Consider the following 15,736-nt stretch of genomic DNA (forward strand, 5'->3'; position numbering starts at 1 on the left):
CTAACGCTTCGAATGTGCGGAAATTAAATAATACGATTAAATTGAATTTTTCGTTTGCCTTTTTGTCGTACCCAGGCTTTCAACAGGTGGATAAAGATTTAGTGCCCCGCCAAAGACAAAACCGCGTGTTCTTGAACGGTATCGAACCGGCGCCCTTTCAAGAGTCGTACCATAGCTCCTACCAAGCGTCTATGGCAGACGCAAGTGCACCAGTTCGGTTTATTGTGGTACAACAAACTTTCTAGTTGGCCTAAGATGTACAGTGGTAAAATCACTTAGGCTACAGAACTAAAAAAGAATAGGGTCAATGCAATTCTGAAATATGAAATAAGCTAATTCAAACATTAAGCAAACAAATTCGCTATGGTATTGAAAAAGACTTCAGTGAAAAGTAGACGTAACAAAAATATACTCTCAAGACGATGGGCCAAACACGTAACATGCTAGTTAAAGCCTTCAGCATGGGTGTTGCAAGGAAATTATTACAGATTAAAAACTATTCAGATCAAAAAAGTAAAGTAGGATATATATCTGAGAACTAGAAAAGCAAATAAAATAGGCTTCCGTAAAACAACAAGGCACAATGCGTAGAAAAACACAAGTACAAAAAAGGTATATAAAAAAGCATTACAATGTAATGAGTTGCAAAAATGACGAGGAGAATGAGAGTTAGATCAAGCAAAGTTCAAAGTGCTAAGTAGAACTAGAAGTTTGTGTCAGCAAAGAGAAGAAGGGAAAATGTAACTAAAAGTAGCATGTTGCTCACATTTATGACCCAAACGGCGTATATTTAACTCAAGATAGTACTAGACTCGGTGTAAGTAGCTGCGAATTAGGGTGGTTTAATATTTAGCTTTCCAAAAGGCAACTAGCCCACTTGTGCTTAGGCTACGTATTCCTTGCTGTGTTAAAAAGCAGATTGGCACAAGGGGAAAATGCGTCACTTTCGACGGTATGATTCAATTTTGCTGCCAACTGTTTGATCCAAGTCTTTACATTCTTGCAGTACCCTTTCAAATTCAGCAGTAGCCCTGCTTTGAGTAGACTCCTCGTGATGAGTGAAAAAATCTGGTTTCAACCAGGGCCCAGGCAATGGTCTCTCCGGGACGGGGCCAAAGGATCGGCCAGCTGAAATAATAGAAACATTAGTTACATAGAAGGAATTTATATAATCATTGGACGTAGTACATAATACAAGCGAACTACGGCACCATGCCCAGCTGGTCGGTGTCATTTTTGAACAAAATTTTTCGGCAGTATTTTAAATAAACTCGTGTGGTTAAACTCATCGGATCCTAAACAAAGAGCAGTTGAAAAGTTTTAAGTTGTAACTAGGCTAATGCCTAGTGGTTGAAGATTGAGACTAAGCGAAAGCAAGGAAGAGATTCAGGCATGTTTAGCCAAAAACACAGCGGTGTGCTTCCAACAGATATCAAAACGGAATTCTTTGGAGCGTCACATTCGGGCACTCAGACAAAAAGTCCGTCACTTCAGAACAGCAACTATCCAGACAGCAAATCGGTCATGTTTCACATTGATTCAACGTCTGCAGACGTCGAATTAATCTGAAAAACGACTGATTGGCTGTCTCGGTGACTTCCCGTAATATTTCAAATTAATCAAATAATGAAGGGGAAACTGAGTTGTTTTGGAGCAACGAATTTAACTGAAGAAGTTGCCGTTAGTTTGCAAGATTAAATGAAACAAGACAGTGAATTCTCAATGAAAGGCACAATATTAATCCAATGATTTCGTTCCACCTCAGAGCACACAAATTCAATGAACTACAAGGCGATTCTTTACACGCTATTTCACACGTGAGGCAACTCTGCTGGTTATTCTTTCCATTTTGCTTCAAAAGAAGCCTGGTGTTCATCCCGAAGCACCAGCTGCTGCTATATACGAGAACACAATTTGTTGGTAATGAATAAAGCAGTCAGAAGCATGTAAAACCGAGTAACAACTCGTGTTAAAGCAAACTTTCTTCTTCATATAACAATGCTGCGGAGTAAAAGCCATAACCTTCGTGTATGTGACCCATATTGTCTAGCTTCAACTCCGATGCAAGGCTTCATCCTCAGCATGTGTACTTATTAAATTCGGTACTGTACGCTTGCGCGGCTGTTTTGTTAAACGTATTGGGTAATATAGAGAATGCAAATCAAAGGCATAGAAATAAATTCACTCCAACAGCATCTACCATCACCGCAACACAATCCTGGTCACAGCAAACGACTCACCGCTGTCCTCATTCAAACAAGAGTCACAGGGACAAGATTGCCCGTGTTCTTGCTCAAAAACTTTAAAACGAAGAAAGGAATTTAAGCAATAGGTTTGTTGACCGGCCACACGATTGAGACCGGAAGAATATTTTAAATTTTATAAGACCTAATGATAGAAACTAATATCGTGAAAAGTATTAAAAACTAAAAGTTGTGAAGGCACTCAACCTAACAATTTCATCTTTCATAGGAATATAAATTAACAAAAACGTTATATTCTGCCTCTTGTAAATTTCAAATGCTTGAAATACAAAAAATAGTTATCTACTGTAATAAACTAGAATAGATCATTTAATTTATCAGGTATTTACTTTCTAATTGCTTGTCCAATTCACAGCACATTCTGTACAGTTCATTGCCACGGCCCCTCACTCGGTCACCTGAAAATAAAAAATTAAGTTAAAAACCAAATTCAGTTCTTGGTAGGTAGTAGTAGTTTCGTTTGGCGTTTTGACTCTTGTAGTCCGTTGTCTTTTATCCAGTCTTTAAATACAATTTTGCATTGGTATAAAATTCTATTGTAACTGATCCATTCCTTTCTGTTGTATGCCGAGAAACCTGGTAGGGGTAGCGTTGAATCGTTGGTAAGGTCTCCAGTCTCTCCACCATGTTAAATTTTTTGTCCAATATTCTTTTCATTTGTGATATAGATCATAGTTCTTGGTTGTTAAAGGGATGACGTGATTTTAGTCGACGGGTGTTAAGTTTTTGTTGGATTATGTTCTGTAATGTCCTCTACGACCTGGGTCGACAGTTGCCGTGTAGAGGCATGCAAGCACCGCGGAATCTGTCAGGCAAGTAAGGTCATAAAACTATCATACTTGATTTGACTACAGATGAGTTGCTAGACCAAAATTGACCCAAACTCGGCATCATGCGGAAGCTTATATAATATACAGTACCCTAGTTTTTGTAGCATTCTATTTGAATAAGACCCTTCTGATGATCCGTTAAAGGTGAAACAGGCTGTTACGGATTCAGATAGTAATAACTATATTTAATTTAATATATATACACAGTATATATGTATATAGGCAGGTAGGACTTTAGGAGTACAAACTATGAAGTCACTGGGAACAAAAAAGAAAAAATAACAAAAATTTAATGCTATTGACACCACATACAACTAATTGTATTGTTGTTTAGTCGTGTAATAAATGTCTTATTAAACTCAACTGTGACTGTAGCCTATTAAAATATGCATAATATTGTATCACTTTCTTCAGAGAGATAGCACTTAACCCTGCCCCTAACCATCGTTTACTGTTCTGCAGTTGAAGTTTTCTAAATTCAAAACTTTCCAACAGCAAGCCTTAGAAGGAATGTTGCAAAATTACTCAAAAAGCATCATTGTTAATGCTCATGCTTTAACCCTTTTTTCTCGTCGGCTGCATTGCCAAGCGGTGAGAGCCCTGGAACGACGTTCGAAAGGACGCCGGTTCGACACCGCTCAAGAGAATTATGGCTGTGTCTTTGGCAGGACACCTAAAGGCATGCCTGAAAGTGGTCACCAAGATTGGCTTCCTTACTATCCCGTCTACTTAATCTAAATCTTCAATATCGGGCGTAAGCCTGGATACGACAAAAAAAAAACTTTTTCTAAAATCCATGCATTGACAAACACTGATCTTAAAACTACGTTGATAACTTCTCAATAAAACTTTACTGATTTAAGAAAGACGTGACAAATAAGTGTTCCGCGATTCTTACCCATATTCATCGCAAAAAAGTTAAGTTGATCTATCGAATTATTTCTATCAGTTGTCACAATAAGCTCTCAACAGAAGTTAGATTAGATCGCGAATTACCGTTTAGAGTCAATAATTCAGATAGCATGTTCAAAACAGTGGTTTTGTAGCCTTCTTTTTGACACATTGGGTTGGTGAGATTTTCCGTTTTATTTTCCAGTCGAAGCTTCTGTAAGGTGGAAATACCACAAAGGCACTTCAGTCTATCAGTACTGGATAGTCGATTTCCAGCAAGATTCAGTGCTTCCAAAGCTTCAAGGTTCGTCAAAGGATCTAATAAATAAAAAGAGTGCAATGAAATTTAAGAGTTGTTTACTGCAAACGCTCTACATATTCTAGGGTCCTGCACGAAATATTATGCTATTTTATTTCACGTCATTAAAACTTCTAAAAACAAGTGATAAGCCAGCACGTTAATAAATGGAAAAATATGGCAAAACCTCGAACAGTTAAAACGTGCATGAATAGCTGTTCGAGTCAAAAAGAACATGTCATATCTGTCCATAGAATGGCCACAAAATTTTAAAATGGGAAAGCACCAAAAAAAAAAACAACAGATACGATGAAAGATGTGGTTTGAACACCAACGTCAGAAATCATTTTATGTTAGCGTTGAAGTGCAATGCGGTAGTTATTGTACAGGAAAATAAGATCATGAACTATATATATATACATCGATTTGCGTATCTCTGAATTTTCGCACTAAATTCGTATTATAGTGTAAGGTAAAAAGTACAGAAATGTCTAACTACATCGCTTTATCAAAAAATAATTATACAATGTTAAACTTTCGCACAAAATTGCATTCCAGATAAAACTTTAGAATTGTGAAGCCAACCTTACCTATGTTAGTAATGGTGTTGGAAGACAAATTAAGGAAAGTAATTGACTTAAGCGCCTTCAATGAGTTTACAAATGTAATCTTGTTAAAAGAGAGATTCAAACGATTAAGATTCGTGCATTCCTCCAGAACATCAATGCTGGTGATTTTACTATGGTCAAGATTCAAATTGTGAATGCTTTCAATATCAAACTCTCCAGTGAAGTGAAGCAGCATCTTTCTGGTGATAACACCATTATCTGCTGATTGAAAAACGCTATGATTAATGCTTTGTTACTTGTGGAGTCATTGTAAAGAAAAAACAATGCAACCTACTGTACTAAGGCATATAGATACGGTACTGCAATAACTAATGCTCTACTGTGGAAGTACTGAAAGATTCATACAATAATATTGTAAACAGCCGCAAGAAAGTCAATAAACTTGACCAAGAAATATAAAATACACTAGGCTACTCACAGTGCTTCACTGTACAGCGCATCATGTACCAAATCAGTAACACTTACTATGCTATCAATTACTTTTAAATATGGTAAAATCTATCAGTTTGTTTCAGAAACCATTCCAGGCACGGTTTAATGGTCAACGCTTTTGGTAGATATATTTTGAAATATACAGTAAAAGCAAGCTAAAATTTTATACCTGCTTCATCGGAGGCCATTTCATCCAGTACTGATATCTAGACTTCAAAATACAGACATGGATTTTTCCTATATATACATTAAATATGTCTATCGAGAAGTGACGCTAGGTTTCGTGTGATAATCATGCTACGAAAATACCAAAGAAAAGCAAGTTGTAAATATTATTTCACATAAAAATGACGTTGGATAATGGATATAACATGCTTAAGTCTCTTATGATTCTTATCAATTCGACATACCGTACTGTTACATTTTGACAATTACTCACACATGGCACAATTGCAGTGTATCGCAGTATAAGCTAATTGCTGCATTTGTGACCATAAAAAATGTTCATGAAAGTGGTTGAACCAACTTGATTGAAACAAATTGATGAAAAAAGAGTAGTGAGAAAGCTGGCGCACATAAAGAAAGTTTAACCAATAAACAACAAAAGTTATGCATAATTACATTAAACTTCAGTGGCCATCTTCACCATATCTTGATGCGTTTCTGCCTTTCTGGAGTAGGTCCTTAAAAAAGTTGCTAAGTTTGGGCCACTTCTACAATCTACAACCTCGGTTGTTCTCTCATATAATAAGATAATACAGTCGTTACATTACCGCGATATTCGAGTGAGAAGCCATTACGGCTTTACAACATTTGAGTTAAACTTATTCGAACCGCGTCATAATGTCGAGGATCACGATAACACATATACATTATACAGCCATAGGCGTAGAGTTTTAGAAATTACCGGGGGTGCAGTTATACCAGAATATCACACGCATAAACAACAAATACCGTATGTGTATGTATTGTATATACTCGAGATTTTCGCAAGTGATTTTCACCTTAAAAAAACAGGTTCGACTTATACACGGGACAAGCTGTTGTCTCCAGCTCTGCAGCCTTCAAAATTAACGCATTTTTGCAATTGTTGCCGACGTAGATTACGGATTGTGAAATGACGTCGTCCGAAGTAAAAGTTTTGAATACGTTTATTTGCAGTGATTCAAACTTAATGATTTCTTGTCAATTCTAAACTTTATACACTTGTTAACAGTAACAGATCATTTTTTTAATTTTTGCGTGTAGGATACAATCGTTCTTATTACGTAACATTCTATGATCGTTAAAGTCGATGTCAAACCTTAGCGGCCGCATAAAACAATGATGTCAGGTTGGTTAGGTGATAATAGCGGTAAGAGACGTCGTTACTGCAGGCAATATCTGCGACCAAGACCATTAAACACTTTTCTTTTTTCGGTTTTCGATTTAATTCTCACACATTGCGAACTATCTTTGCTTCAAGAACATCGTGGGGAGTCATAATAGCACATTTTGCTGGCCTACTTTTGTTTGAGTTCAACCACTCAGGTCAGAAGTTGCAGTTTTCCTTTTGCACTACTGAATAAGCTTTTTCGCCGAGATAAATAATTGCTGGCGCTGGAGGACATTAGCCCATTTTTTACATTAATTTAATGTCTGCCAGTGTTGAATATTCATATGTTAATGAACGGATTTCGATTCTCGTGCGTCTGATAACAAAACAATGCGTCCTGTTTAATCATAATTGATCTCACAGCGGGAAGACCTTGTTGAAAATAGCGAGTCTAATTTAGCTGGTTTACTTATTTTTGCCGTGAATATTGTTACGTGATTATTCCAGCAGCGTAAGTTACTCTACGCTCTACTTTAAAATTTCCTCACCGTATGTCAATAGCGATAAGAGCAGGGGGTGCGCCGCACCCCTGCACCCCCTTACTCTACGCCAGTGTATACAGCATTAAACATTTCCAAAAGGTTTCAGTGGAACGAAGTGTGCATTTGGAGAACAATGTACACATTTTAATTGTGTTACTTAAAACTGATTGTTATGGCCATAAATCAAAAATAATGATCGCTCATATCATAGTTAGCAATAAACAACTGATGAAAAATTCACCAAAACCACGTTATTGTGGGTAATGGCAATCGACAAACATAGATTTAAGGACTCTATAAACTTGATATCTTTTGAGTTGGCAACAAAGTTAAGGTAGGTGGCATAAAGCTGCTAAACGATTAAACAAGTAAAACTACAAGACATAATGTATTGTATGTAAATCAAAACCAAGAAAAACTTATTAAAAGTCCATTGGCGAACCAGCGGAAACAAATGGAGAGTTCACTGAGCTTGCTGGGGTAGCAGGAGACGACCAGTCGCTGTCAGCACGGTGTCTGTGCTTGTGTTTATGCTTATGCTTTCGTTTTTTCTTTTTATCTTTGGTTGACACCAATGGTTGTGGCATTTGTGTGTACCCTTGTTTAGAAGCAGGCACAGCATTGGGATCATCAGGCGTAGTATTCATGGGTGATTGCCAGGACAAAGCATCTGCTGTCTCACCAGGAGTAGAAGGACGAGAAGGAATGTCACTGTGTGAGAGCGAGAGCAAACTTTCTGCTGCTAAAACATCAGCTGTGTTAAGCTCACTGCTGTTTCTTGACGGTGCACCGAATTTGATTTTCATTTTCAACTTGTTTGCATGATCATCTGAGTGAGAAGATACGACAGGCACGGATACAGGTCGTTTTAGTTTTGATGAATGCAAAGAGTCTCCTTCTGGATAAGAACGGCCATGCTTCATCGCAGTAGGATTGATTTGTGTTTTCTTTTCTTTCAACTTGACAACAACACCATACTGAGGAGCAGGTAAACAAGATGGCCGGCCATTACCAAATAGTTTATAGTAAAGATCAACGGCTTCACACCTCAACTTGGAATCATAGTAAGTTTCTTGTGTGATATAACTCCACAAGTACTCCACTAAATTAGCATTGTTCAAAGGTGACTTGGCGCCCTTGATAAAGGGGGGGTTTCGAACAAGAGCACTCAACACGCCATGCTTAATTTCAGCAATAGGATCAGATAAAGCCATATCAAGTAGCCAGTTGAGGTCGTCAACGTTTCCTGAGGCCTTTACCAGATCAACTAAGCATTCAATTGCACCAAGTCTGACATCTCTAAAAAAGCCATATTCAGCATAGCTTTTAAAAAGCTCTGCATCAACAGGAAGGTGACTGTTTCTTTGAAGGTTCCGGATTGCTCTTAAACAGCTCACTGTGACGCAATAACGGTACGAAGGAATGCGCTTTTCAAGGTTTAAGCATCTTGTAACTTCATCAACAATTGCCCTTACATCAATGGACATTAATTCAGCTGTAATTTTCTGTTCAGAAGAAACAGTGATGGCAGGAGCAACCGTGTTGCTCAGGCAGTCAATAAGTGAAGCTCGATAGTAATTATCTGAATACTTGTTCTTTGAATTGTCATTGAACTTCACCAAATCCAGCAAAAAATGCAAGACCTCTTTTGGACAGATGTTGTGTGAATTGCGCAGAAATGACATAGCAACAGGAAGATGTTTTTGCAAAAAATATTGCTGTAAATTGGCAAAATTGTTCATTCTCACTATTGGAGGAGCAGTAGCACAACAGAAAAACCTTGTGAAAATGCTCAGCATTGCAGGTGGTCCAGTCCAACTACTCAGCATCAAGTTAGCAATTCCAGACAAACGCATGCACGCCTGAATGCGAATTTTGTAATAATACTGCTCGTTTTCAATGATGTCATTTAAAGCAGTCCTTGTTGCAGGTGTAGGAAAAGCTATCAAAGCTTGAATTGACTCAGACTGTCCAATGACATCTCTCTCAAACCTAACTTGGTATTGCCACATATAGTCTGGTTGTTCAAACTTAACCATTCGAGGTATGTTGACATCCGGATCAATACGAATCCAAAGAACAGGAGAATCAGGGTCCATGACATTCAAGTCAATGTCTACCTCTTCTCCATTGAGCAAGGGAATTTTCTTTCGCTTGTTTCTTCTGCTTTTGGAATGACAAGGTAGGTCATGCCTTGTGGTGTTTTCTTCAATCTGAATTGTATGATTAAACGATCCATCTAGCTCTTGTACTCTGACTGTCAATGGACCAACATACTTCTGGGTGCCTTTGTTGGAAATATCTTGTCTAACATCTAGTTCGACAGTGTTTCTCTTTCGGTTAAACGTAAAACTGCTCGTGAAATTCACAATTCCACCCTTATTAACCCATTGACCAATTAAGTTGGAAATATCCTTGCCTGAAACAGAGTATGTTGACTTCAGAAAACCTGCTTGAGACAGCAGCATTGTAGACCATGTAGAACTTGGCACTTTCTGCTGTGCTGATGTGCTTGCCAAAGAGAGTAATTTATTGAAAGCTTGCAACAAAAGTTGGGGTCCAATACGGTTTTCTATTTGCCTCATGACTAGATGTGCTTTACATCGCATCATCTTGTAATGACGCAGTGACATAGTTTGCGGATGTTGATGTGGAAAATGTGTATTGAAAGAGGTGTCTTTGCTGTCAAAATGCAAAACTACAATACTTTCAGTGGTTTCATACCTGCACAATTGTTCTGTCTCAGTAGCAATCCAATGACGATACTCACTGTTTCCAAATGTACTTCTTAACCATAAGCCATACAAATAACCAGATATACCAGCAGGGACCCAGTTGTCATTCCACGATTCTCGACACATAAAGCAGCCAAAAAATTGCTCTGCTAAAGCTCTTCCCATGTGCTTTCTACTCATTGGAGTTTGATCGAGCACAATTTTGCTGTACAACAAATTCGTGCTAAAAATTCCAACAGAAGCATAGGGTTGGGAATCTTGATATGCTTCGTCAACAAAAACTTGCTTGTAACAAGAATAAGGAAATCGGAAACTGAGTATTTCTTCAAAAAATTCAATAATTTCATGACATGTCTCTGTTGTATGTTGCAACAGTGGCATGAGTTGTGGAAGGCAAAAATGAGTAACTTCATGCATATGAGGATCAACTAATATCTCAAAAGCACCAACTGCTAAGCAAATATTTGGTGCAGCGGTGGGAATACCTAATATGTAGTGAAAAGTTTTTCGTTTTTTATCAGGGGTGTACACAGTTTCAACAAGATCTCCGCATGATACTGCAGTCATGGATTGGTCCACTGTGTATTCCATCTTCCAAGTACATGGTTCCGAATATGTGTCAATACATGGAAACCACAATCTTGAACTGTTTTCATGACCATGAGTAAACATATGTACACCAGCTTGGTCACCTTTTTCTTCTGAGTCAGGAACAACAAAATGAACTCCTCCTTTAGGATTTTCAAGAGTAAAATCAATACTGACAGAAAGAGGCTTATGATCTTTCAACAGCTTCAAAGCGTCTTGTGGCAATCGAATAGTCAACTCTCCAAGATAACCATGATCTGCATCCACACTATCCATAGCAGCAAGATGACGGCTGCTTAAAAAATCAAGATTTCTCGATTTTGGGTCTCGTTGCGTCAGGTCTAATGAAGGGTCTTCATATTGAAACTGAGCTTCAAATCCACTTACACCAACCCTATGTATCCGGGCTTGTTTACAGTTTACTTTTATTACTTGAATATCAAAACGTCTTGGCTGTATCATCATCTCCACATAGCCAACTAAACTTTTACGTTCAAAGTTAACTGCTGTTATGCATAAAAGCTGGTGGCTAAGCTTGAAAGGACGCTGATAGTCAGACTTTTTTCCTTTCTTGTCCATATTTACGATTCAATATTATTTTTTCTCAATCAAACATGAATTTTTATTGCTGTACTGATGCAGAGTAACCTAATTTTAATCTGCAATAACATCACCACAAAACAAATGATTAAAGAGAATGAAAAAAGTGCATAACAAATGTCAATTTTCATTTTACGCATTTCTGATATTAGCTTTAACAGTTTCTTGTTCTATCTGTGAAATAGTCACAAACTTGATCCAAACTTGTTGCGATTGAGCTAGACCAAGTTCTGGATTTATCACCAGACAGGAAAGGCTGAAGCTTAGGACCTCAAAATTAAAGATATACGCCGATACGGCGTATATTTAAAAACGTTTTAACAGATGTATTTGTGATCTGTCCCATTAACTCAGTGTTTGCCAACTGTGGTTCGGCTCTCGGGTCTGCGTTTGAGCAACGCTCAAGGACTGCTCTCCATTTAGCGGCACCTAATAGATACAATACCGTATTTCCCCAGTAACAACACTTCAACAATCGGAAACTTCACTTTTCCAATCTCGGTAACCGGCCCTGCAAGTAGCATGTGCAAAACTAACAGAAATAACCCAGAAGGTTTTGCCAGTTCTGAGAAAAAATATTGTTGGTTGGTTTTAAATCTTGTGTGTTGGTTGGTTTTGCCACAGGCTATGCCAACGTGCAAGCACAATAATCGTGCTTTTTTATTTGCGCCCATTGCGATAACATACAGTACACTGCGATCACAGATGCGATACAACAGACTACAGGAAGCAGCGAATTGATATATAGTCTTCGAGTCAGCTGCTCCCCTTAATTTGGCTTGCCATTAAGTGTCTTTTGCCGAGACACAGCCGCATGCTCTAGAGCAGTGTCGAACCCACGTCCTTTCGAACGTCGCACATAACAAATATAGTGAGGCTAAAACTACAATTGATAAAATTATTGGCTATTTAATTTATTTTTCTTTGCCAGAATGCAGATGAAATGATATTGTGGAGAAGAAGTACCGTACAGTCACAGAAAACAACAAAAGGAAATGCTATGTGGAGAAATTAAAAAATTTTACAAATATATTTTTTCAAAGACAGGCAAGACACAACAATACCACAGGGTTGAGCATTACAACAATATATTTTACATATTTACAAATAATTTAACAGTTAAACGTTTTCGGCTTTCAGCCCTTATCAGGAATCTGAAAATATTTATAAATTGCAATAAATTTATAGCCTACTTCATGAAGGTAACTAACTAACTGACTATAAGCATTAAGAACTATTTTTTTAAAGAACCTTAGAAATTTAAATGAGTTATGGTTTCATACTTTATCGATAAGTAGCCTAGTAGGGTGGTTCAAAAAAAGTGAAATTTTTAAATTGTGAAGTCTCACCCTTTCAAAAGTTTCCATTTACTACAAAAACATTTTGTGTAAAATAATTTTGAAAAATATTAATGTTTAGGGGTAGCTCAAGGCTTTCGAAATTTGGGGGTATTTGACGAAATGGGTCAAACTTTAAATACCTGTATTTCGTAAACCCTTAAAGCAAACATACATCTGTTTGGGTTCATTTTCATCAGGTTGGAGAGTACGATAACTTGGTGAAGTCAAACAATGGTAAATATGTACTTTTGGAAAATTGCAATTTTAAAATTTTTGCAAAAGGACTGCAAAAACATTTAATACATTTTTTTAAACATTTAGTGGTAGCTGAAACATGTTGAAATTTCAGTAAAATCTGAAAAGTGTTGCAATTGATGTATGTGATGCACAGCAGTATGCACATTTTCACATACAAAGTCAAGTGCCAGACAATTGATAGCCATGAACCATTTAGACTTTCTCAGGGAGTGTCTTTTTGTTGCTGTCAAGCTAAGCTTTTCTGTGTTCGTGCACAGTGCACAACTCTGTGACAGATACTGAAGTTGTTCCTCATCACATGCCAGTAGGCCACTCAACTCCTGAATTAGACCTTGTTCTGCGTGGTCGTTGAGAACTTTTATGGCCTGCACAATGTACTTGTACTTCTTACACGCTGCTTGAAAAACTTCTCGTCCTTTCCATGTCTCTGGATCTGCTTTGAGAAAACCATCAGAAAGGTTTTTTCCCTCAAAAACCATTTGGGATCTTTGTGTGACAAAGTCGACCAAACAGTAAACAACTTCCTTGAATTTTTTTAGATTCACGTGAATTGGCTTCGGGGATCTGCATTCTGCATGTTCCTTGTTTTTGCAATGCGAGAAGAACCATTTTTCGTTTCAGTGCTGCAGGCGCAATCTCGTCAAACAAGGGCAGTTCAATCAACTTTTCTGATAAAAACTACACATGGCCAACGAGCTTCACTGCTGCTGCTTTAGAAATGGTTGGGTTAATGTGTTTGTACTGTACCACAGTGTACCAGGGACTGCAAAATCAGGAGGTCATTGTTGGGAACACAGGCTGCGAGAGGAGCTGTCATCCAGGCTTTGAGATAAACCGGAATGGTAAAGAAGGTTATATCTCGTAATCCTTTCTGTTCTTTGGTAATGGGCTTAAACTGGCTTCTGAACAGCCACACCTTTATGCTGTAGATACCTTTCGACATCCAATGGGCTTAGTACACCGGTCCCGGAGCCCTAAACTTAACTTCGTTGGCAGTAACTCCACCAAAAAGATCATAGACAATTTCAGCATTTCTAGGTAATCATTTCTTGGGTGGTTTTCGGCTAGCTGACTCTCAATTAAACTCAGGATATCATCCTTGATGTCAGAAAGGGATTCACTGACATATTCAATATTCATTCGTGGATGGATCTTCAAAGTTTTCTAGATCTAGAAATTCCCAATCAGCCTGGTATTGTTTGAAAAGTAAGAGGGTCCCCATATCTGGTCCAGAAGAGGATCCCATGCAGGTCATGAACACTGCTCCAGTCACAATTTCCATAATGTGGTGATGACACGTAAGAAACAGAAGATCGGTACCAAGTTCTTGTTCAATTAGAACATGTCCCCCCAAGTCTACCTGTGTTAGCACTTGTGTCAAAACACAATGCTCGAACACTCTTATCAATACCCCATTCCTTTAAGGCATTGATCACGATATCTGCTTGTGCTTGCCCAGTTAAAGGTGTGGCTGTTCAGAAGCCAGTTTAAGCTCATTACCAAAGAACAGAAAGGGTTATGAGATATAACCTTCTTTACCATTCAGGTTTATCTCAAAGCCTGGATGACAGCTCCTCTCTCAGCCTGTGTTCCCAACAATGAATTCCTGCTCTTGCAGTCACTGGTACAGTACAAACACATTAACCTAGCCATTTCTAAGGCAGCAGCAGTGAAGCTTGTTGGCCACCTGTAGTATCTATCAGAAAAGTTGATTGGACTAGCCTTGTTTGACAAGAATGTGCCTGCAGCACTGAAATGAAAAATGGCTCTCGCATTGGCTAACGATAGACATGCAGATCCTCCGAAGCCAATTCATGCAAATCTAAAAAAATTCAAGGAAGTTGTTTGCTGTTTGGTCGACTTTGTCACACAAAGATCCCAAATGGTTTTTGAGAGAAAGAACCTTCCTGATGGTTTTCTCAAAGCAGATCCAGAGACATAAAAAGGGCGAGAAGATTTTCAAGCAGCGTGTGACATTGTGCAGGCCATAAAAGTTGTCAACGACCACGCAGAACAAGGAGTACCTCTAATTCAGGAGTTGAGTGGCCTACTGACATGTGATGAGGAACAACTTCAGTATCTGTCACAGGTTGTGCAGTGTGCACGAACACAGAAAAGCTTAGCTTGACAGCAACAAAAAGACACTCCCTGAGAAAGTCTAAATGGTTCATGGCTATCAATTGTCTGGCACTTGACTTTGTATGTGCAAATGTGCATTGTGCTGTGCATCACATACATCAATTGCAACAATTTTCAGATTTTACTGAAGTTTCAACATGTTTCAGCTACCACTAAATGTTTAAAAAAATGTATTAAGTGTTTTTGCAGTCATTTTGTAAAAATTTTAAAATCGCAATTTTCCAAAAGTACATATTTACGATTGTTTGACTTTACCAAGTTATAGTACTCTCCAACCTGATGAAAATGAACCCAAACAGATGTATGTTTGCTTCAAGGGTTTACGAAATACAGGTATTTAAAGTTTGACCCATTTTGTCAAATATGATACCCCCAAATTTCGAAAGCCTTGAGCTACCCCTAAACATTAATATTTTTCAAAAATATTTTACACAAGGTGTTTTTGTAGTAAATGGAAACTTTTGAAAGGGTGAGACTTTACAATTTAAAAAATTCACTTTTTTTGAACCACCCTAACAAGTAGTCTTGTCTTTGCACGCGATGATAGGCAAATAGATCGAATTTAGGCTATATCTACCTCCAGTTCTACCTTCCATTAAATTAAAACAAAATTAGGGTTGCCAGAGGTTAATATAAAAAAGAGCCCAAGCTTATGCAAAAAGTAGCCCAAAAGTAGCTCAATTTTTGGGGAGTTCTAAAATGGAGCCCAAGCAAAGAGATAGTAGGCTAATACAGGCCTCGAAACAACTTTTTTTTTCCGGCGGCCAAACATGTCCGACTGAAGCAAGCTGTTCGGCGGCCAATCACAAGCACATGGCGGCCATCGGAACTTCGACACGCATCAACGTACAGTCTTCAAAATTAGCACATTTTTA

At 38.1% G+C, this 15,736-nt stretch overlaps 2 protein-coding genes across 4 annotated transcripts; both read right to left on the reverse strand.

Annotated features, from left to right (window-relative positions):
• Positions 1-13: 13 nt before the first annotated feature.
• Positions 14-5,975, reverse strand: LOC145771638 (leucine-rich repeat-containing protein 61-like). 3 transcript variants are annotated; one of them, XM_082583359.1, is made up of 6 exons: positions 5,514-5,975; positions 4,874-5,110; positions 4,091-4,303; positions 2,594-2,662; positions 2,241-2,300; positions 14-1,128 (listed from the first exon to the last, which is right to left on the reverse strand). In XM_082583359.1, exons 1-6 carry the CDS (start codon positions 5,530-5,532, stop codon positions 941-943), a joined length of 786 nt encoding a protein of 261 aa, XP_082439485.1. In that variant the 5' UTR covers positions 5,533-5,975; the 3' UTR covers positions 14-940. The 3 variants fall into 3 exon arrangements, with proteins under 3 accessions (XP_082439485.1, XP_082439484.1, XP_082439486.1); XM_082583358.1 differs by having other exon boundaries at positions 4,874-5,113; XM_082583360.1 differs by lacking the exon at positions 2,241-2,300 and having other exon boundaries at positions 4,874-5,113.
• Positions 5,976-7,623: 1,648 nt separating this feature from the next.
• LOC145771635 (transcription initiation factor TFIID subunit 2-like) lies at positions 7,624-11,142 on the reverse strand. Its single transcript, XM_082583356.1, has one exon. The coding sequence runs from the start codon at positions 11,101-11,103 to the stop codon at positions 7,624-7,626; it is 3,480 nt and encodes a 1,159-aa protein (XP_082439482.1). The 5' UTR covers positions 11,104-11,142.
• Between the last annotated feature and the right edge of the window lie 4,594 nt (positions 11,143-15,736).

This window comes from Aplidium turbinatum, chromosome 6 (assembly GCF_918807975.1).
Source record: "Aplidium turbinatum chromosome 6, kaAplTurb1.1, whole genome shotgun sequence".
NCBI lineage: Eukaryota > Metazoa > Chordata > Ascidiacea > Aplousobranchia > Polyclinidae > Aplidium > Aplidium turbinatum.

Excerpts from the sequence above, each read along its gene's own strand:
- LOC145771638 (XM_082583358.1), bottom strand. Across the intron at positions 2,663-4,090 it reads TGAATTATTGACTCTAAACG|GTGACCGAGTGAGGGGCCGT; the intron begins GTAATTCGCGAT and ends TTTTATTTTCAG. Across the intron at positions 1,129-2,240 it reads TTGTTTGAATGAGGACAGCG|CTGGCCGATCCTTTGGCCCC; the intron begins GTGAGTCGTTTG and ends CTATTATTTCAG.
- LOC145771635 (XM_082583356.1), bottom strand. The coding sequence starts at position 11,103 with ATGGACAAGAAAGGAAAAAAGTCTGACTATCAGCGTCCTTTCAAGCTT.